General features: G+C 36.4%; 3 protein-coding genes across 5 annotated transcripts; all 3 read right to left on the reverse strand.

The window, feature by feature from the left end:
• Positions 1-4,033: 4,033 nt before the first annotated feature.
• LOC145600777 (GTP-binding nuclear protein Ran-3-like) lies at positions 4,034-7,433 on the reverse strand. Its single transcript, XM_081656641.1, has 6 exons — positions 7,370-7,433; positions 6,034-6,090; positions 4,973-5,093; positions 4,780-4,884; positions 4,478-4,660; positions 4,034-4,299 (listed from the first exon to the last, which is right to left on the reverse strand). The coding sequence occupies exons 1-6, from the start codon at positions 7,431-7,433 to the stop codon at positions 4,233-4,235; spliced, it is 597 nt and encodes a 198-aa protein (XP_081512767.1). The 3' UTR covers positions 4,034-4,232.
• Positions 7,321-10,266, reverse strand: LOC145601680 (uncharacterized). Of its 2 annotated transcripts, none has more exons than XM_081657734.1 (8): positions 9,996-10,253; positions 9,752-9,786; positions 9,345-9,644; positions 8,973-9,030; positions 8,266-8,390; positions 8,078-8,140; positions 7,850-7,974; positions 7,321-7,730 (listed from the first exon to the last, which is right to left on the reverse strand). In XM_081657734.1, exons 1-8 carry the CDS (start codon positions 10,066-10,068, stop codon positions 7,583-7,585), a joined length of 927 nt encoding a protein of 308 aa, XP_081513860.1. In that variant the 5' UTR covers positions 10,069-10,253; the 3' UTR covers positions 7,321-7,582. The 2 variants fall into 2 exon arrangements, with proteins under 2 accessions (XP_081513860.1, XP_081513861.1); XM_081657735.1 differs by having other exon boundaries at positions 7,612-7,749; positions 9,996-10,266.
• A 618-nt stretch (positions 10,267-10,884) lies between these two features.
• LOC145601492 (trans-Golgi network-localized SYP41-interacting protein 1-like) lies at positions 10,885-19,679 on the reverse strand. 2 transcript variants are annotated; one of them, XM_081657514.1, is made up of 9 exons: positions 19,374-19,679; positions 19,159-19,298; positions 18,063-18,419; positions 14,860-17,979; positions 13,640-14,447; positions 12,410-13,509; positions 11,844-11,988; positions 11,675-11,756; positions 10,885-11,138 (listed from the first exon to the last, which is right to left on the reverse strand). In XM_081657514.1, the coding sequence occupies exons 2-9, from the start codon at positions 19,270-19,272 to the stop codon at positions 11,036-11,038; spliced, it is 5,829 nt and encodes a 1,942-aa protein (XP_081513640.1). In that variant the 5' UTR covers positions 19,273-19,298; positions 19,374-19,679; the 3' UTR covers positions 10,885-11,035. The 2 variants fall into 2 exon arrangements, with proteins under 2 accessions (XP_081513640.1, XP_081513639.1); XM_081657513.1 differs by having other exon boundaries at positions 19,159-19,679.
• Between the last annotated feature and the right edge of the window lie 2,640 nt (positions 19,680-22,319).

Genomic DNA, 22,319 nt, shown 5'->3' on the forward strand with positions numbered 1-22,319 from the left:
CCTAAAAGCTACTCAAAAGCTAGCGCCGAACACGCCCTAACATGGGACATGTAACAGACCCCCCAACAAAATGGGGGCTTCAAATTAAAGGATTTGATTTATTTAATAAGCAATATTTGTTTTAATTATATACTGTATTTATATATATCATGCTTTACGTAGAAGTAGTTAAGTGCTTTTAAAATTTTAAACCAAAATCAAACGTTTAGGTGGTCAATGGTTCAACCGTTCAATTCCTTAATGCTATAAAAAAAAATTAAAAATAAATCCAGAACATAATAAAATAAAATAAAAAATGATTTAGATAGAAAAATTTTCTTATCTTGGAATTGTTGAAGATACTCTCTTTATTTGTTTTTAATATGCTACATAATTAATCTTTTATCCATTGTTGTGCTTACTTTTTTTTTTAGTGCAAAATTGTTGTGCTTACTTAAAGATACATAAATTACTATCGATTAAAATGGTAAGTAATGTGATATTATATTACGAGGTTTAATATTCAAATCTTATGAGATGTTTTTTCGCAGAACTACGTGGCACGAACACAATTTTAAGCACGCTTTTTAATATATAAGTATAAAACGTATATCTGGTCTAGACCGAAAACCGGAAAAATGAATTTCAAGACTCGAAGATCAGACCGATTAATTCATATATTTGGTCATAACTACGATCAAACTCCAATATCCTCGTGGTGGCTCAATAAACTCAGGAACCGTCATAAATTTGTAAATTCCTACAAAATAATACCAACCCTATAAAAATACTAAGAAAAACGTATATTTTTAAAAATAGCCCCCCCAGAGCTCAAATAAGCACAAATATGACAATGGGACGAGGAATAAAATTATATATAAATAGACTCATCAATTTCCCCACCAAAATCTAGCCGTCATAACTCTAATCTCATCAATGACTCCCCGAGGAATTTTATAAACTCCCATTATATAAGTTGGGATGGCTTGGATGACGAATTTTTTTAGAGTTTCCTTGCCCGCTCAAGACAAAAGCTTCTCCTTCCAACCCTGGAGCTTCTTCCAAATTCTCTCTTTCAAGGCTGCAAATACCGGGTTTTTTTTTACCTTTCAATATGGTTAGGATGCCAAGATATTTACCATGAGAGTCAACCTGCTTCATCTTCAAAAAATCCACTAACTCCCTTTGCATACATGAACTCACGTCTTTGCTAAAAGAGACCTGATTTTTCATAATTAATTTTTTGACCGGAAGCTGCTTCAATACTGTTGAGTACATCAACTATCTTTGAGCATTCCCTTCGGTTGGCTCTAGCAAAAAGCAAACTGTCATCAGCAAAAGGGAGATGAGAAATTTCGGGACCATTCGAGCTAGCTTTAGCCTAGTGAATTTCTTGATTAGTCACAACCTTTGTCAAAAGGCAAGAAAAAGCATCAACAATAATCATGATAAACAAGTACGGAGAGAGAGGGTTTCCTTGTCTCAGACCTCGTCTTGGAGTAACATCCCCACATACAAAACCATTAATGATGAAAGAATATGAGACTGTCGAAACACAACTCATCACCACTTGAACGCAACAGACACCGGAGAAGTTTCTATGGGAAAAAGCCACTTTACTTTTATCGTACGCTTTGCTCATATCTACGCTTTGCTCATATCTAGCTTGAGAGCAATGGTACCTTACGCCATGCACTCCTCTTTATCATAGAGTGGAAGAGTTCTAAAGCAATAAGAACATTGTTCCTGAGAGACTAATTAAATCCACTAATTTTATCATTTAAAAAGGGATTTTTTGTCCAAAACTACCTTTATTTGACAACTTTTTGTCCAAAACTGCCTTATAATTTTTTTTTGTCCACAACTACCTTTAAAATGAATTTTCATTGTTGACCACTACCTAAATTTTTTTTGACCTTAATTTTCAGATCATTCAAACACATGTGCAGGGCACATGTTTTATTTTTTAATGATTTTACTTTATTTTCATCCATTTTCTCTCTCTGCGTATTCAACCCATATCATCACTTTCACTTTCTTCTCTGTTGTATCATACTCATACCCTAAAATTTAGATTATGTTGAAATCACCCTAATGAGCAATTGATGATGGAGCACGGCGGTCCCTTATTTTCCTTAAAAAACAGGAAAAAAGGGACAAATCGGGAGAGAAGGAATCTCGGAATAGAATAGGGTCTTTGGCTGCTTTCAGGACGGCTTACCGCACAGGATTCAAAATTAGAGTCAACTAATGTTTAAGATATTTTGTTAAAACAGATCAAAAACCAGAAATGTTCAATGATATGTAGGTTTGCATATTCATGATAATTGTTTTGTACAGTAAGTTATTTCAATTAAACAAAAAATTAAAAACAAAAGGTAATTCGTAAGTACCAAGCTCCATTTATTAGTAACAACTTACAACCAAAAGACCACATTATTTACGGCTCAAAAGATCTAATACATTATTTGTTCATAATTTTTTTCAAATTTCAACCATCACCAACCAAATAAAAATATACAAAATGATGATGCCATAGTAGCAGAACTCGTTCAAGGTTCGTAAACATTCCCCAACAACATCTTACTTCCTATTGACATTTATGATCTACAAAAGAAAATAAATAAAAATTATTTAAGAGAGAGAAAATAAAAGCAAACCCATCAAATTGAAGGAAGACAAAATCAAGGAAACCCACCAAATTGAAGAATGATAAAGCTCATTTTCGTTGAATATGAGTTACAACAATTGGGGTTTATAGAGTATTGATGTTTTCATGTGATTGACAAAAAATAAATAAATTCAAACAAAATTAATTGAGGTAGTGTGTGTTTTTTGGGGGGGAGTATTGAGATTTGAGAGGGATGGAGTATCAAGCTTGTGGAAGAGAGAGAAAAGGAAAAAAAATGGGAGAAATATTAACAAAACCATAAATAAATGAGACATGTGCAAGGCACATGTCTTTAAGTGACCTGAAAACTAAGGCCAACGCCTGAAAAAAAATTTAGGTAGTGGTCAACAATGAAAACTCATTTTAAAGGTAGTTGTGGACAAAAAAAATTTTATAAGACAGTTTTGGACAAAAAGTTGTCAAATAAAGGTAGTTTTGGACAAAAAATCTTTTAAAAAGAGGTTGTTAAAATACCGCCCTCGATCTGTAGTTAACGCTCGCAAAATAAAACATGTTTTACACATTTACCCCTCATATAAACAAAAAGTATTTACTATCATAAACATCTTTTTAACCCACACTCGCTTCCTCTTTTCTCTCTTAAAAACTTGTCTCTCTCTAAACCACCACAAACACCACCACCACCACCTCCATTTACCACCCACAACAACTCCTTCTACTAGTTCTACATAATTTTTGCGCCAAAATGCCAAGGGACAAAGGTAAGGCCATCATCGGAGACGATGCAAGGTTCATTTTTTTTGTTCTCCTGGTATGAGCTAAAACGCACTTTTCTTTTGAAACATCAAGGCGGAAACGCGTAGTTATTTCGAACCATCGTCTTCTGGGCGGTAAGGGTGAAACGCCCAGAAACTTCGAACACCTAGGCGGTGATTCAAAAAAGTTAGGTATTTCTACCTAAATCTATCGAAAAAATTGGATCATTTCAGATAAACTAATTAAAATATATCAGAGGACACAATTATTCCCCATAAACCTGATATCTTTGGACCTTAAAAGTATGTGATCTGATGGTTTGTATTTGATTTCTGCAGGCGAGTTCGACCTCCTATTACTAAAAATTTTCTCGTTGCAATTTTCTTCCTTGGGCTTATTGAGCATGAGAAGACAATGCTGGTTTTATAATATTCTTTAATACCTTTCTTTATAATATATATCCCGTGCAATTTGTACGGGTACACTCTAGTAGTAGAAATAATGGAGGATTGCTGCCATTTAGATGCACAATATATGGGCATAAGGTGTGACAATTGACATCTACAATGCTAAGTGTTAAAATCTATACGAGTGTTACCGACTTACCGAGAATGATCCAATAAATTTTCGAAATCCAAGTTCATTAGATGGCTTGATTACCATAATTAAACCCTTATTATACGAACGATTTATAATGAGATAAAAACACCCAATGTCGATCCTACAAGTAATTATAACACTTGTATCTTACAAGCCCCTGAGGCACAATGAAGTTTTGATCAAAATCTAAAGGCATCTCCTTAGATGGTTCCAAGCTGCTCTAGTCCATCAGAATGCTTACTCTTGAATATATTGCAATAAGGTTTCATCTATGAAGGGGAAGGCCTCTCCTAGCCATCTCATTGAAGAAAGAGTAAGGAAGGTCATGAGGTCTAAAACAACAAAAGGATACAAGTTAGATGTATAAAAACGAAAAAAGAAATACTACCTCCGTTACATATTATTTGCAACGATTAGACATTTTTCCTCTTTACTTTATGTCCAATCGTTGCAGATAATACGTAACGGAGGTAGTAGTTATGAAAAACTTTCACCAAAAATATAAATTACCCAGTGGTCAGCATCCTGGCAATATAAGTGAAAGGCACCCAAAGACCTTTCAAGCTCTTAACTGAACAAGGAGTCCACACCACATTGTTACTCTTAGAATTGTAGCCGATTGGCTTTACTACCCCAATTGGTATCAAATCAGCTTTATTTCCACAAACAATAGTTGGGATTTCTTTCCCATTTCTGCATTCAAATTTTAACACAAATAATCCAAAATTACCAGGAAAAACGATACAAAATAATAAAACTTAAAAATCAACAATAGGGAATGTGTTGATTTCATAACATATGAGTACACACACCTTTTAAATAATTCAATCCAGTCATCAACAGGCTTCATACTGGATTCGTCAGTAATATCACACATGATGATAGCACAATCCATATTAATACAGTCCCTCTCTTTGCTGCATCAACCAAATTTGAGGTTTATTAGAAAACAATAAACATTGAAAGGACAAGGAAAGCTAATCGGTCCAAATAATTAAAACTTACAAAAATTTGTCATTGAATCCCTCCGTCATCGGATACTCGTAGCACTGAAGCCTAATTCTTTTGCGTTCTGGAAGACGAGATGTTCTGAACTTGAATGTTTGAACAGCAGGTTTGGTTGTCGCTAAATAGGAAACACAATTCATTAACAAAACCATACATTGTAATGGATTAACTATTTTACTCAATAATATGAAGAGACTGGATGATTGAAAGGTTACAAGGTAGTAGCTTGAGGCTACAAAAACATTCACTCATAGTCAAATCCTTTCCATCCAAACTCACCACTTCATTGTTTGTCCCCCACTGTCCGACTTAGCTTAAAGTCTCTAGATTCCAACCTTTGCCTCCATTGGTTGGAATCTAGAGGGTGTAAGCTAAGTCGGAGTAAGACTGAATATTTGGTTTGTCGTTTTGGTACTCAGTCGGAGTAAGACTGAATCTACTTACATCCTCATTCTTGATTATTAATTTCTGAGATACCTAATTCATAGCATTGGTGTTGATTCATAAGTAATGACATGACATCTATCAATTGAACAGCTTGATATAACCATCTCCGTTGATTCCTTAAACAGGAACTTGTACTATTAAGTTGTTTTCTGAGACAATTTGAAGTATTAAATAAAAGAAGTATTACAAGAAACATATTTTCTGAAATCAAGAGCTTGGTTGCACAAAAACATAAAATCTGGTTTATGATAACGAATCAAAAGGATTGAAATCAAATGCGTCACAGTTAAGGGGTGATGGAAGTGTGCAACTAGATAGAAAGACACTTAGCATAAGGGATAGTTGGACACAAAGCCAAGCGAAGAAGAAATTACGATATGATGGAAGAGAATAATTATATAGTATCCTAACAGGTTTGAGACAATTGCGTTCCATCAAATCCTAATCAAACGCGTCACAGACAATGGCATTACACAGGAAAGAGAAAGGAGTATGATGGTTCTTAGTTGAGCAATAACACCATAAACAAAGATAGATATCAAAGTAGCTAAAACAGAAAAGCTCCAAGCAGTTAACTTTACATTCTAATCCCATGTTAGATAAATACTCACGTTCATAATCTTCATTGAAGCCCTGACAAAGAAGCCTCTTCACAAAACTTGTTTTTCCTGCAAGATTAAATAAAAAAATCATCAAAAGACAATTTTAACAAAAATGAAAAGCAAGGAAATTGAGATTTGGGATTCTTACCAGTTCCAGGATTACCAATTATGAGACACTTGAACGTTCTAGTCTTCCAAATTCCAATGAATGATTACTCGATTCTTAGGATTCTTTGCTTGATTCGGTCGACACTTGTTTGCTTGATTCGGATTACAAGTCATGGTTGATTCACAGATTCTGATGAATATAAGTAATTGAAAAGAAGAATTTGTTAAACAGGGTTGTGCAATACATTAGCAACCAAATTAGAGTGAATTATCAAACAAGGCTCGAATAATCACATAATTTTATGGATATTTGATTCAACTATCAAATTTGGATTAAAACCAAATATGAGACATTTGAACGTTCGAGTCTTCCATCAATTCATTGCTTAATTTTTTTGTTACAGCAGAATTAACAAACACCAGTAAATTTATCGGCCTAATTTCATAGTTCAATCCTAACATTATAAGGTTGTCCAATACAATAGCAACCAAATTTGATTCAATTATCTCGAAAAATCACATGATTATGGGGATATTTGATTCAATTATCAATAATTTTCTTTTCTAGCAACGCAATCGCTCTTTCATAATCTTAGTAATTAAAACCAATAGTTGAGATTTTCGAACCCTAAACTTAATGCACTGACAATTAAATTGAATTAAATAAAATCCTAGATTGTGAAATTGATATGAGGATTATAAACAAAAAGTAACTTGCCTCAGAAGCTGCTTCAATGGAGGATACAAGTTTTCTCGATAAAAACGTGGAGTGCGCTTCAATGGAGAACAGAGGAAGTTTTTTTTTTCCTCTTCTTATAGACAATGGTTAGAGCCCATTAAAAGCCCTGACCCGTCACATTTATATAAATGGGCCAGATCTAGACCAAGTTATTGAACAAGGTAGCCCAATGATAAAAGGGTTTATGGCCTTCACATATTTGACCTTTTAGATTAGAATAACTTATGTGAGTCATGCTCATTCATATATCCATATTTTTAAAATTTTGTGAAAAGTTCAAACTTATACCGAATGCAGATCCGACCCATAGATGTATTTGTATGAAAAGATTACATAAGTCATATACTTATGTAATCTGTTATATACTTATGTTAATAGTTATATACTTCGTATTATTCATTTTCTGCCTTAAATAATAATGTGTTCTGTCCTGGTAGAACAATAATGTTACAAAGAGATTTCTATTTCTTCATCAAGCCATCTAAATATCTAATGAACTTGGATTTCGAAAATTTGTCAGATCATACTCGGTATCTTTCATATAGATGAAAACCCTTAGCATTGCAGATGTCAATTATCACACCTTATGCCAAATTGTGTATCTAAAAGGCAGTAATCACTAAACTAATAATGGCTAACACAGCCACAAATCGCCAGGTTACATGCAGAAATCATTGTTTTCGTGTATATACATTAAAGTATTCTAGGCTTCTAGCTCGATATTTGTTTGGATGATCTTGATGTTTGCTGCCATAGAAGGGCACCAACAAGATTATTCAGCGCATGAGAAGCCATTGGCACAACTAAGCTTGAAGAAACAATTGTAGCATAGCCATATGCAACCCCTACAAACGTTGCCCTGAAAACAAAAGGTGCATCTCTTGCCATCATTTGACTAAAGCAAGCTACCAAATATGATGCATTATCCATAGACAAGACTGACTGATGTCTGTTGATGAAAAGGGAGGAATAGAATACCAAATAGCAAAGGATGATTTCCGACCACTTCCCAAGTGTAGAACGCCGAACAACGCTGCAACTGCCAAAGCACTTTTCCAGTTTAGCCCCAGAAGCGGTAGCAGCCCACCCCGGAAAAGTAACTCCTGGACATCCCATCAGTCAATTAGAAAACTGCTGGGCCGTTGAATGAGGGCAATTTGATAATCAGATGCAAAATTTCATTCAGGTTATAAACTCCTTGCTAACCTCACTAATCCCAGGAAGGAAAGCAACAATAAGATAATCATATGCCTCTAAGGATGTCAGGACCTGCAGAGCACGAGAAAAAAAAAAAAAAGACAAATGATTTATAAGAGTGACTAAAGAAAGAATAATTCGGAATATTTATTGATCATATAAATTAGACCTTTTCAATATAGAGAAACTGTACGTACCTGTCTATTGGCTCCTTCACTTGATTCGGAAAACTCAGGCCATATCTTCAGCAATGTATACCTTGACAAGGATATCAACACAACCAAACCAGTAACCAACTCGAGATGCCATACCTGAAAATCAACTTTAAGAGAAAAGAATATATGTTACTCTCATGCTCTTAAACTGAACAATAGCAGAAACAGTATGGGAAGACAAAGATTAATTTGGCAATCCTTTGACTTAAAAAAAATAAAATAAAAAATAAAAAATAAAAAATAAAAAAACACACACACACACACACACACAAAATAGAACCATAATGAACAACATCATCAATTCTTCTTATTAACATAATTCAAGCACAATGATGAGGTACCAGGATTTTTAAGTACACTTCTTGAGTTACTGGTACATCGGTATACCTCCAAGAATAAATCAGTGAATCTTATTATCTACAAGACTTGCTAAGAGGTAAGAATAGATCACTGATTTCGAGTTTGCCAGTTACAAAACCAAGAAAGATCACCTCAAAAGTTCAAATTAAACATTAGTTCAGTCCTCCAATTAAGCCTCAAGATAAATACAAACCGAGTGTTATATGTGATTTCATCACTTTGCTATACTAATATGCAGAAGCCCAATTGCAATGCTCAGTGTCAATTCTGTCAAAGATGTTAATATAGAGATATGGAAATGAAACTTGGGAAAAAACAGTAGCTCATACATGATACTTGGGAGCAGTCAAAGACAGGCAATCCTCTTGAAGATGCAATTTGAGATACCTGCAAGCTTGCCATCAACACTTGTTGGATTAGGAAACTTGTTACACAAAATTACCTTGGCAGACCACTCTTACATATACCACCTCCGTTTCTTATTGGTTGTAACAAAGGGGTATTATCTATGAGACGCATATAGTAATAATAAGAAACGAAGGTAGTAAAGATATCACACATCAACAGTCGGTAACTTCTAATTAGAATTTGGATGTATGGAAAATATCAAAGTTAGTGCATCAAAAAAATTTCAAACTGTCTTAGATAAAGAGAATTCTTGGACTAGCTAATATATGGACCAAGATAGTAATCAAACTAACCTCCCGAATCGCCAAGCCTAGAGCCGCTATCAGCCCAGAAGTCACGGTACAGGCTCGAAGAACAGTGCCCCTTGAAGGAACATCATTAGTAACTAAATTAAGCTCACTTTTCTCATTCACCAAGGCAAAATCATCATTGATGGTATCAATCTTTGAAGGGACACTATCTTTCACCCCATTATTATCATTGAATGAATTCTTACTACTATCCAATTTCACCTCACTTTGCTGTTCCTTAATTCTCTTCAGTTTCTTGGCTGATTTTCGGCCTGCGAAAGCCACTATCCTACCTCCGAATTCCTACTTCACAGGATCAAATTTACAGCACATAAGAACTACAAACCCCATCCAAAATCATCATCCCAAAATCAAGATTAAAAATTCAAATTTCATGGCAATAATCTTACAGGGTTTAGCTGGGTGAGGCCAAAAGTGTTTCCATCTGAACAAATAAAACTCAATATTCAACAATGTAAAATTAAAGAAATAAAATCAAGCAATAAAATCAACCAAATAACATCACAAATCACAAAGATGAAACTAAAACAATAGTGGGTATTCACTAATTTACAAAATTCTGTAAGCAATTAGGTGATTAAGATGGGAAATTGAAGAAATTTGAGGAATATTAAATGAATAGAAGAGTATTACTGATGTGGGTTTTGTTGGATAAGAAGTTAGCTGCAATCCTCCACCTCCAATAATTTGCAGTGAGCAATCCCATTTTACCCTCAGTTCTTCAACAAGCAGCAGCACATAGCCACATACAATACAGATTTGCCAAATTGAGGAAATTTTGTTTAATCTCCTTAATAAAATGTCTAAAAGATGTCAAGTTTATGCGATTGTTATTTTTACTTTATTTAACGGCTTATCACGATAATTACAAGTTATTTTTACTCCGTTATGAATTCCTCCCTCCGTTTCATTTCATATTATGTCTCGCCTACAAAAGGTGAACTAATGAAATATGTTGTTGTTATACTTGCTAATGGTGTAAATGCCAACATGTTACAATGTAAGTAGAACATAACATGCAATAGTGATTTCCATTCAAATAGTTAATAGTAATTGGTAAATGAAGGTGTTCTTCAAGGGGACTTAGGCTTGACATAGTCATTTGTTGTGAAAAATGATGTAAGGAAATTGAAGGTTCTTGCTCATATTTTTGGTTAATCAAACTTATTATACTGGCCATCTAATTATTATCCAATACATCATGAATTATTTTTTTAAAAATCCGTTTTATTTTTTTATTTCTTTGGTTGTTTAGATAGCCACAAGGGTCGACTTCGTATCAGTTTTGCACAAGGTCAAATTTTGGCTATTTCAATTTGACATTTGTGATAAACCGTAGATTATTTTTGGCAAATAGGCAACATCCATGGAATTCTTGATCATAGCAGTATGGGTTTATGGGCCTTGATGAAGACATAGAAATTAGAAATCTCTTTGTAACATTATTGTTCTATCAGGACAGAAAACATTACTATTATTAGAAAGCGAAAATGAATAAATGAATAATATATTACTATTAACATCAACAAAATTAATTTAGTAGATTGCACTATATGACTATTTCAAAAAAAAGATAGCACTATATGTATATCTATAATCTAATACAATTCTAAAGTATCAATAGTATTGCTGTTGCGTGTGGCCTAGAAATCTAACCCTACAGCCAAACTTCATTACAAGATGGTTCCCAGTAACCATATGTGCAAAAAGAGCCAATATGCAATAAATCCAAGACGAGCTCGTGGCCGACTCATTAACAATCGACCACCGGATACCCTGCATGAATTGAAAATGAAGAATTAGTACCAGAGTAACAAATGAGATATGACTACACGATTATCAAGGTAAGATGGGAGGCTTTGGCTACTTATCATATTGGTTATTTGGTTGTCATACTTGTCAAAATGAAGGCATAACATTAACAACCCTAGGCCGGTTTGATAATAAATGTATCCATCTAAAACATGGATGAGAAGCCTCGATAGTTGCTGGAATATATCCGGCTTTGAATGCAATCTTATGTTTCACAAAATTGTCTGGTACATTATAATTATGAAGTAGAAACACAGTTTGTTTCACTAAAGAATCAGAGTATGTCATTTCTTCATTTGCTACTACTACGTTCAGTAAATCTATTATCTAAACTCCATGATAAGCCCGCTTTGTGCACTTTTGAAAGTTTGGTACATATGTTTCACTCACCAGTTCAATTCATTTCATTCCCTTGTCCTATAACTTATAATATTGAACACGTACGTACTGAACATTAACACATCACATATAATAAGATTCAAGATGAGATAAAAGCTTACCATATTCCATCAATCCGATCAGCTAACATCTTTCCTTGTATTGGAACAAGACCTGATGTATTAAGAGACTTGAAGACATGACCTGGAAAAAAAAAATGTGAAATTTAATCATCCCAAAATTGTCAAAAAATTGTAAACCAGAAAGTTCTCAACCCATTATTATACAGACCTTTATCCTCAACTGGTTCATTATCCAACAGTCGACTTGATTCTGAATCAATATTTACAGCAATATGATCACTTGACCCCTTCCGCAATGTTCTTACATGAGTAGAAGATGGAACAGGAGAAATTGTAGCTTTTGATACGGAACCCTGAAAAAAAAACAAGGATCTCCTCCAGTCATACACCAGTCGGTGGCCCGGCACTCAAACAACAAAAGTTAAACATGCCAAATTTCTATGCAGCAATATCACAGTAATACTAGCACACTTTCCAGAAACGAACAATGACATATACACCAAAACACATGAAATCTGATAGAATAACAAAGATAGAAACCTAGAATCAGACTACAAAACTTTTATATGAAATCTATTGGAGAATACCCAACTAAATTTCGAATTTAGGCATAACTAACCAAGTGATATATGTAATGCCTTAATAGTCAAAAGCTATATAAGCAACCCCAGTGCACAAAGCTATCCATAATCTTACAGCACAATTCATGACACATTAATAATATATGTAACCAAAAAGACATAAGATACAGAATGTTAAGAAGTAAGTAATTACCACATCTTCAATTTCAGAAATTTCAGATGCGGAGGGTTGTGAAGTTGCTTCAAAAAGGCTCCTTTCCTGGATTGTATCAGGGGGAACTACCCTAGATTGAAGTGAATCTTCAAGTTCTTTCACCTTCAATAATAATTCATCCACAGCCTTTTGACTTCCATACAACTTTGAATCAAGCTCATGCACTTCAGATTTTGAATTTTCGGACTCCATAATTATAGCCATTACCATCTTTTCTAACAATTGTAAAAGATCCCTTGTAGGGATTTTCCCCTGGTCCCCAATTGCATCACCTCTGATTTTATGGATGATCCTCTGCAAACCTGATTCAAGATCAACTAATTGACCCTTGACCTCAGCCAACTCTAGCTCATCACTGTCCTTCCAGATCTCTGAGCCAAGTTCATGGTCTTTAGCTTTCAATTTTTCACATTCCAAAGTTAACGCCATTACCATCTTCTCCAGAACTTGTATAAGATCACTTGTAGCAAGAGGCTTCAAGTTATCAATTTCATCACCTCCCAAATTCTTGATAATTCTTTGCACACCTGCCTCCAGATCAAGTAATTGCTCTTTAAGCTTTGCAATTTCTTGCTCAGAATTGATGCTCTTTTTAACCTCTAATTCAAGTTCATTGACCTTGGATTTCAAATTTTCAGAATTCGAGATTGTCATCACTACCCGCTCTTCTATTACCTGTAAAATATCATCTGTAAAAAGAGGGTCCCCAATCATATCTCTGGTGGCAAACTTCTGAACAATTCTGTCAAGCCCAGATTCCATGTTTATAACTTTGCTCCTAACAATCGCCAATTCTTGCTCATGGCCAATGCTTACTTGAATTCTTTCCTTCAGATGTTCTATTTCATGAAGTTGATCTGTAACGGCAGTCTGCAGTTCCTCTTTTTCATGGGAAAGCAATTCAATTTGATGTTGCAACTCAGGAAAGGTATCAACTACATACAGCAGCTTCTTTATTTGGGATGAATCCTGAGGCTCCAAGTCTCCACCCTGAGAATCTTCCATTAATACATCTATCCAATTTGTTCTACTCACAAGGTTCTCCACATGAGATGCCCAATAAAGTGCCTCTCCTGCCTCTGAAATCGAAGACATAAATAATGAATTAAGATCTAATCATGCAAAAGCTCACAATATTACAAGTCCTCCAAATATTAGGTGGGCAAATTTTGAGGGAAGAAACGAGTATATATACAAGAATATGCTCACCTTTCTCTTTCATTAGCAAACTGCTCTGCAGTGATGATATCTCAACATCTTTCTCCCTCAAGCTAGCCTCAAGTTCTTGATTATTTTCCATCTTAAGCTTTAGCTCGCTGCATGTATTTTGTAGTTCAGCTAAATAAGTCTCCAATTCATGGACCTTCGTATTGGATAGATCCCGTTCCTCCAGTCTCTTGTCTGCAACTATTTTCAATTCAATCAGGTTATCCTGCAATTCCTCGACTTTTGACGAAAATTCGTTCCTTGAATTCCTCAACTGCTCGCACACACCACAAGCTTTTCTGGTAGCAAATAACAACATCTCAGTAGCTTTCGCATGCTTGTTTTCACTAAACTTTGGCTCATTTTCTACATGATCACTAGATGTGGTTATTTCGGCCTTTTGTTTGTCAACTTCAGATTGTAACACTTGTGTAGCTTCGAAACAAGCAGACAACAAAAGTGAAATATCATCTTCCAGAGGGGCCACTTTATTTTCTAGAGCTTGATAATCTATTTCCATACTTTTCACCTTCTGGTCCAGAAATTGCAGCTCCTCAGCCCTAGATGTTATCAGTTTGCTTGTAGACTGTAATTCTCGCACAATAGATGTATCACATTCATTCAGAAAGGAAGAAAAACCATCAACTTTCTCAGTGAAGGTCCTCTTTCTCATGTGAAAGCTTTCCACTATCTTCTGAACATATAAGGAAACATCACTACCCTCTACTGCATCTGCATGATTGCCAACACTATTCAAACCAACAATGTCATCAAGGCTCACTGAAAACAATTTTGATAAGCAAGAGGGTTCCTGAAAAAACAGACAAGTGAAAAACTAACAATAAGCTTCCTTAAGAAACACCAATGGAAGATAAGCTAAAACCTGTTGACTGATAATAAAGAAACTTATAATATGATATGAAGCTTGAAAGTGTGAAGGATTTTACTTCAATGTCTTTAGAATCAACCTTTAGCTTTACAACAGGATTCAAAAGGTTGAGAGGGGGAGGAGGTTCCTTAAAACATGTGCAATTAACACATATGTGTCAATGTGTCCAAACTCCAAAAGATAATTGGTAACCAGCGAGGAGGATATAAAGGATGGTGAAAAACATCCAGAGTGAAGGGGGGAGAGAGAGTTGACAAGAGAATATCTGTATGACGCAGGTGAATGCAAATGCAAATTAAAGATTAACAGTTAAAAGCATATGATTGCATGTTACCTCGGAGACAGGATCATTTTCTGGACTCAACTTAGCACATCGACCCCTGATGAAATTGAACAAGCCTTCCATCTCTTTGAGGCTCTCAAATTTTGACTCGCAACATTTCCTCAGTGAAGAGAGTAAAGTCTCATCTTCACCAAGAAGTTCAAGTCCTTTAAGGTGATCAAAGAGCTCCAAGGACCTGCTTTCCAAGCTACCATGAGTTCCAGCCAACTCCTCTAAACAGGTATTAAGTTTGGCATTCAATGTTGATATTTCCTGTTCGTTGGCTTTCTTTTCACTATCCAGTTCAGCATAATCATTTTCCACCTTTGAAAGTGCTTCTTCAAGAGATTTTACACTTGAGTGTGCCTCTTGCAGCTTGCTATCCCAGATGTCAGCTTCTTCTTTCAACTCCTTCAATTCTTTCTCCAAGTCAGTTCTAGTTACCAGTGCAGCATTGGTTTCATCAGTTAACACAGAAATTCTGTTCTCTAATTGAGATACAGTATCTTCGAGAGTTTTCACAATTGTGGTAGCATTTGACAATTTGCTGGTTAGATCAACAATTTCAGATCTTGCTTTATCTAATTCTTCCTCTGCAAGAACTCTACTAGATTCAGCTTCTTCCTTCTCCTTGCCAAGCTTGGAGATATTGGTTTCTGCGACTGCAAGAGAATTTTCCAGCTCTACTTTAGCTGCACCAGCTTCAGCAAACAACTGTGCCTCCAGTATTGCTTTTTCCAGTTGTTCTTGAGCAGAAGTCTGGCCAACTTCAAGCTCTTTCTTCTCTTGAGCAAGTTGAGAAATTTTCTCTTCTGCAACTGCCAGTGCATCTTCAAGCGACTTGATAGCTGACTGAGCTTCTGAGACATTGGTAGTCAAAGTTTTAATTTCAAGCAGTGCATTCTCCAACTGTTGCTGTGCCTGTTCTTTCATCACTTCACAGTCGTTTAAGTACCCAGCAAGCCATCTTAATTTTTCAACAGGCTCTTCAAAATTTGAATCTGCAGGTAGTGTAATGCTACTAATTGACTCTGTCAGAGAATTTAACAACTTGTTGCTCATTGAGAGATCCCTTTCTAGTATATTTCGTTGATCACCTAGAGCAACAAGATCTTCCTCCAGCTTTGCAATGCCCTGAACCTGTTCAGATAGCCTACTAGTCTCATTTTCATAGTTACTGATTGCCAGAACTTTCTGCTCTAGTTCAAGCTTTAACTTCTCGATTTCTGAACTCTTCTCATCAATAAGTTGCTTCAAGCCTTCTCGTTCTTGAACCAGTCCCTTTCCCTTTTTCACCGCCATTGATAATTTTTCCCGTATTAAAGACGATTTTTCCTCAGTCCGTTCAAGATCTTTCTGCAACTTCTCATTATGTTCCTTAAGAGTGGCTATTTCTTCAGAAGCCTTTGTTGAATCAATAAACAACTTATCCATCTCCACTTTCATCTTTTGGGTCTCGTCTTCCAACAAAATCTCATGGAGAGCCAAGTCTTGGTCCTTTACATACAAGAGCTTCTGCAAGATTTGATAAAAATCATCTTTGACCTCTGATGATTCATGAGTTGAACTGCTCCGTTCTTTTATTGTTGCAAGGCATTTCTCTACAAACACACCTGCCTCTGAAAGTTGGCTGTCATCCGCTATGACTCCAGAAGCCTCCAGCAAAATCCTCAACATGTCTTCCTTCTCCGATACAGCTTGATGCTCTCTTTGAAGAACTGCTTCAAGTCTGTAACTCATATCGTCAAACTCCATTGTGACATAATCCTTCTCCACTAGGATTGTTGAAAGTGAAGCAACTAAACGGTCCATCTCATTGGAAGCCATGTCCCTTATTCTAGAATTCTCCACTTGCAATGCACCTATTTCTGCATCAGCCTCAATAAGTGATTCTCTTGTTCTTGTAATCTCATTCTGTAGCTTTCCTATTTCAGTATTTGCCTGATCAAATGATTTGGCAAGCCAGCTAAGTCGAGATTCAAGGTCTGAAAAAGAAATATTTTCTGGGAGATCAATTGACAACAAGGCATCAGCCAGTTGATGGAACTTAATGGAATCATCCTTCAAAGCATTCCTCTCTTCCACAAGCCATCTGATTTTTTCAGTAACATCCTCTGAAGTTGATATCTCTGGAATACCACTCTGAAGTATAATATCTTCCAACTTTTCAAGCATTAGATCTTTCTGCACTAGCATATCTTGCAATGATGCACCTGACATTTGGCTTTTCATCAACTCCTCCTTAATCAATTCAGCAGCTTCTAGCGCACTGGACTTCTCTTGCAATTCAACAAGACATTTCTCCAGTTCACTTGTTTTATCAGCTATAGTTTGTTTCAATGAGTCCCTCTGCTGAACCAATGCCTTCCCCTTAGTCACAGCCAAGGAAAGCTTTTCTTTGGTATTAGAGTACCTGTGTTTTTCCTGTTCAAGTTCAGCTTTCAATTTCTCAAGTTCTGCATTTGCTGCATCAGCAACTGCCCTGTGCGTGCCAAGTTGCTCCATCAGCTTACTGTTTTCATTTTCCATATGGCTCATTTTCTCAACAAATTCTGTTTCCTTATTTCTGAACCCTAGCAATTCTTCATTTGCTGCAGCATATATCACCCCAAAATCAGCCTGCTCTGCAAGTTCAGGCCTCAACTGCGCCAAACACTGCCTTAGCTGATCACCTTGATAAAGGAACCAGTTATAGTTTTCCATCAAAGAAAACACACTTTTCTCAACATGAGCTATCCTCCCTACAAGAGAGTTATCCTGTAATTCTCCTACATACACAACAGATGCGAAAGAACTCAGCATCCTGTTTGTAGCATCCTCCATGTACTGATCCTTCTGAAATTGAACCTCTGCTGACTCATTTTGAACCGAATTCATATAAGAATTGACAACTTCGCGTGACACTGAAGCTTCTGTGGATTTTGTATTCAAATCCTGAAACTCTTCTACAACATGTCTAACAAACATGGAGCATTCATGTATCAATTCATGCAGTGGTGTTTGTTCTACATCTGCATGAAACCGGTCAAGAGATCCAGATTGATTTTCGTTAAGCAACAATTGCTTATTGATTAAATCCCTCATCTGATCTCGAAGATTAGCAATCCCTTTTGCAGCCATCTCCATCTCATCCTGCATCACCAAACAAAAAAATAATATCACAATACCATCTAAATTTACAAACAAGGGAAAAGTCTGTGAGAACAAGTGAAAACCTTGTGTTCCCTCACAATGCTTTCTTTCTCATTCACAGTCTTATCTAGCATGGCTCGTAGTCTCTCCATTTCATCCACCATGTAATCATTCTGCATCTCATTGTCCAACCCACTAAACCGAGCCCGGGGCTCATGACTTCTGTCTTCTTCCCACTCCGGGCTCTCTTGAGTCATCGACTCTCTACCGTCAGCTCCCAAATCCTCAGGGGCATCAAGAAACATATCTTCCCTCCCAGCATCCTCAGACACCACCACACCATCAGAATCTCCACCACTTCCATTATTATCCGCATTCACAATCACCCCGTCATCATTACTATTATTACTATCATAATTAGCTTCTCTTGAGCTCATTTCCTGCATTAATACAACACAAGACTAACTTTATCCATTAACATCAACAATTTTGAAGTAGCAATCACCTACACAACCAAACATAGCAATAAATGAAGCCATAAAACACCCTTTATTTTTTTTTTTTAGTGTTTAGAGAGCCACAAGGGCGAGGGCAATCCCAAAATCACCTGGAATCGGGAAGGGAGCTCTAACCCTTGAGCTATCCCTCACTCTATTATACATCAATGCCTCTCAAGAAGATCTTACCTTTATGATAATAGAGACATTTCCAATCAATTCTTAATACATTACACAATAGTTGTCTATTATAATTCACTCAGTATAAACCAAGTCGTCGATATGATACAGATCAATCCCTTCTCGCGCCAAAGATCTTACCCTTTCAAAAGTAACCTTCTTTCCACCTCTATTCCATTTCCATTTCCATTCAAATTCCACATAAATGTTCATTTTTTTCAAAAATTAATTCCATTCACTTATTCACCTACATTAAACCCTACTAACTACAATTCATCATCAACTTATTCTATTTTTCCTTTCGGATTCGAACACGAAAACCATGAACAACTCAAGCTTCAAAATACTCTACCAAACTAATTATCATTTCTAAAATAGCTCATTAGCAATCTAACAAATAACAAATTAAAACCTTATATATAATTAGCAATCAAACAATAAAAATTACAATATAACTGAAATTAGCAACCAAATTAAAAGCATTAATGTCAAAAATTAATACCTGATTATTAGTTGACTCAGAATTCACACCGACATCTTCTTCATCATCATCATTAATTCCTGCTACTGCTGTTAATGTTTCTGGGTTATTCTCAGAACCATAATCTCCCGACATTCTTAATCACATTCAATCAAATTAATCTACAAACACAACTCAGATTTCAATCCCCCAAAAAAAATTGAAAATTTGAAAAATTGAGAATTTGAAAATAATACCCTTTAATCTGGGAAAAGAAACGACGTCGTAGTGAAGAAGAAAGAGGGATTGTAAGTAGAGTGTATGTAGAATTGTAGATCCAATTGAATGAATCGTAGAAGTGAGGTGAAGTAGGAGAAAGAAAGAGAGACAAAGGAAGAAGATGATTAATACGACGTCGTTCTTTTCAGTCGATGCTAAACCTTAATTAATTTTTAGTTGTATTTTTATGAAAACCGATGTTTTTATTTTATTTAATGATTTTGTATTTTATGGGATTTAGGGAAAATATAATAATGAGAGGAAAGTGTATAACATAAAGTTAGGCAAAAAGAAATGAAGGTGTTACGTTGTTGGGACGAATGAAGAAGGAACAAACAAGGCAAAGGCGTAACACGATGTGTTTGGGAAAGTGTGTGATGCGTCAACTGTTTATGGTGTTGGACTACGTACCAACTCAAATCTAAAATTTGTCTAACTAGTCTATTCCAAGTTGTACAAAGACAAAAACAATCGTGCGATTATCTTTTGTGGTGCCTTTTGGTGCCGCTATGTGGTGTGTCGGTAATGAGCTCGGGTGAAAAGATTCTCGGAGTAATCACTAGTCAGACTAATGTATGACATGATATGACATGACATAGTACAATAAGTGAATAACGTTTTTATTGCACCTATGTTTTTTTTAGAATATTACGACGACTTCGATAGGGTATAACTAAAGTGATCTTCTTCTTTTTTTTTTATTTGGTGAAGCCGAGAGACAAGCCCCAAAGAAAGGACATACCTTAGAAGTTAGTTAGAACAACTAGAAAAGAAAAGAATAAAAAATAAAACAACTAGCTAATACTAAAAAAAACAGAGGAACTACTTGTTATTAACCCGAACTTGTCTTGGGAAAGCCACACCGCGCAAGTCCTCCAATAAAACGGCCCTAAGATCCACCGAGATCGCCTCAAACATTACCAAATTCTGCTTTGAGAGAACTCCAAAGTTTGCCAACCAATTAGCAGCCTGGTTAGCTTTTCTGAAACTGTGCTCGATAGTAATTTCCTAATCATTGCGTCTGATTAAGGACTTACATTTTCGAATGAGATGAATAAATGGAGAGTTTGTGGGAGTAGATTCCACCAACATACGGACTACGACTTGAGAATCCACCCTCAACTTGACCTTTCAATGACCTTTATTCCAAGCAATCGCAAGCCTCCTAAAAACAGCTAGGATCTCTGCCCAAGTACAAGTGCACGAGCCACACTCCATTGCAAAGATTTCGAAAATTTCCCCTCTTGGGCCACGAATAATCCGATAATCCCTCCTGCTCCCGCTAGGCCTGGGTTGCCCTTTGTGGCACAATTTTCGCTACCTCTCCCAGGACCAGAATGATTACCCCTACTCGATGGGTCTACATCCATCCCTATAGAATGGCTTTGCTTTTTTCTCTTTTTCTTTCTCCCCAGCCCCCCTTCGTCGCTTCTGGCGAAGCTACGAGCCTACTTAAATAGCTTACGCTTACTAAGCCTAGTCTAGGTGTCAGCAGGTGCGCGGAGCCGGAGCCCGGCATGTTCGCCCGCTGGGCCGAGTGTTCGCCCACTGATCAGTCTTCGCCTGGGCGGGTAGCTATCCATGACTTGTTGAGCGCCCCGCAGGTGTCTGTGTCTTGAGAGGGCTCCTCTTCCCAAAGCAACTCTCGACGAGAGAATCCAGGCTATTCAGGATGAAACGTTTAATAGATGCAATTGTAGGAATGCTCGTTTCATATCACGCTTGACAGCGCCTTGACTTCAGATTTGTATGTAAGCAAACCCATCCCATTGGCGATGCATCCCATCTCACAAAAAATGTCAGCTTTTATTCACTTGCTTGTTATGTTGTTAAAAGCTCGCTCATAAGCCCTTTGAATTTCTCCAACCCTTTTCAAGATAAAAGCATCTTGATCAATAGGGATTTCACTATCCCAGTTTTTAGCTACCTCACTTCTCCACTTCTAGAACCACCAACACGATACTGCAAAAATCAAAGGTCAGTCTTCACAATTGAGTTCCCTCTTCGTATCAAGATTATAGAGATTTCAGTCTTGCAATCCCAATTGTTGTTGCTGACCATCAAACCGACCTCTCAACTTGTTCCAAACAACCTTAGCTGCAAGACAAAATATCAGTATATGTTCTATACTCTCCTCAACATACCCAAACATTAAACATCGAGGATCTTGAGTGAGGTGCCTCAAGAATCTTGTAGCATTGGTCATTAACTTCTCTTGATAAGCAAGCCAAAAAAAGAATCGAATTTGTTGAGGGGCTTCCAACTTCCAAATACTCTTCCATTGTTTCTGATTAGCATCTTCTTCTTTTGAATAATCTTCATGGCAGATTTCATAGTAAAAGCCACCATCCGGACTGCCCTTTTAGTGAATGCTATCAATCGCATCCTCGTCTTCCACTAGCTCAAAAGCCTGGATTTGTTCAAGAATCTCCCCTGAGAGATAATCTGCAAACAATTCAATTTTCCAACCACGATTGACATCCCACATGTTTTGCACTTTGTAATCGAGCTGATGTGTAGGGGGTTCTATAATCGCTTGCTCACTAAGAGGAGTCGAGCATGCCCATATATGCTTCCAAAATGATGTTGCCTTAACATTTCCCACCGCAACACTTGTACCTTTTTAAGCACATACACATTTTCAAACTATCATCTTCCATACATTAGAAGAATCCACCTTTAGCTTGAACATATCAATGTTGCAACGCCCCTCACAATACTTGTGCCGTAAGATTCTTGACCATAGAGCATCGGGTTCGATAAGAACTCTCCGTCCAATCTTGGATAAAAGGCAGCATTTGATTGTCTCATAGAGCGAAACCCGAGTCCACCCTCATTCTTGGGCCTAGTCACTTTATTCTAGGATACTAAATGCCACTTACGCTTCTCATCTTCTCCTTATTTATGAATTGGATCATTCATTC

The sequence above is a fragment of the Chenopodium album genome, chromosome 21 (genome assembly GCF_948465745.1).
Source record: "Chenopodium album chromosome 21, dcCheAlbu1.1, whole genome shotgun sequence".
Taxonomy (NCBI): Eukaryota; Viridiplantae; Streptophyta; class Magnoliopsida; order Caryophyllales; family Amaranthaceae; genus Chenopodium; species Chenopodium album.

Bases quoted from the DNA above. Each gene is read 5' to 3' on its own strand.
- LOC145600777 (XM_081656641.1), bottom strand. From the start codon at position 7,433: ATGCTAAGGGTTTTCATCTATATGAAAGATACCGAGTATGATCTGACA. The intron at 5,094-6,033 runs GTGAGTATTTAT...TTTCCTATTTAG, and splicing joins CTTCAATGAAGATTATGAAC to CGACAACCAAACCTGCTGTT. The intron at 4,661-4,779 runs GTGTGTGTACTC...ATTTGAATGCAG, and splicing joins TGGATTGAATTATTTAAAAG to AAATGGGAAAGAAATCCCAA.
- LOC145601680 (XM_081657734.1), bottom strand. From the start codon at position 10,068: ATGGGATTGCTCACTGCAAATTATTGGAGGTGGAGGATTGCAGCTAAC. The intron at 9,787-9,995 runs GTAATACTCTTC...TTATTTGTTCAG, and splicing joins ATCCAACAAAACCCACATCA to ATGGAAACACTTTTGGCCTC. The intron at 9,031-9,344 runs GTTAGTTTGATT...GCAAGCTTGCAG, and splicing joins TAGGCTTGGCGATTCGGGAG to GTATCTCAAATTGCATCTTC.
- LOC145601492 (XM_081657514.1), bottom strand. From the start codon at position 19,272: ATGTCGGGAGATTATGGTTCTGAGAATAACCCAGAAACATTAACAGCA. The intron at 17,980-18,062 runs GTTTTCACTTGT...TTGGTGATGCAG, and splicing joins GCATTGTGAGGGAACACAAG to GATGAGATGGAGATGGCTGC. The intron at 11,989-12,409 runs GTAATTACTTAC...TTTTTTTTTCAG, and splicing joins TTTCTGAAATTGAAGATGTG to GGTTCCGTATCAAAAGCTAC.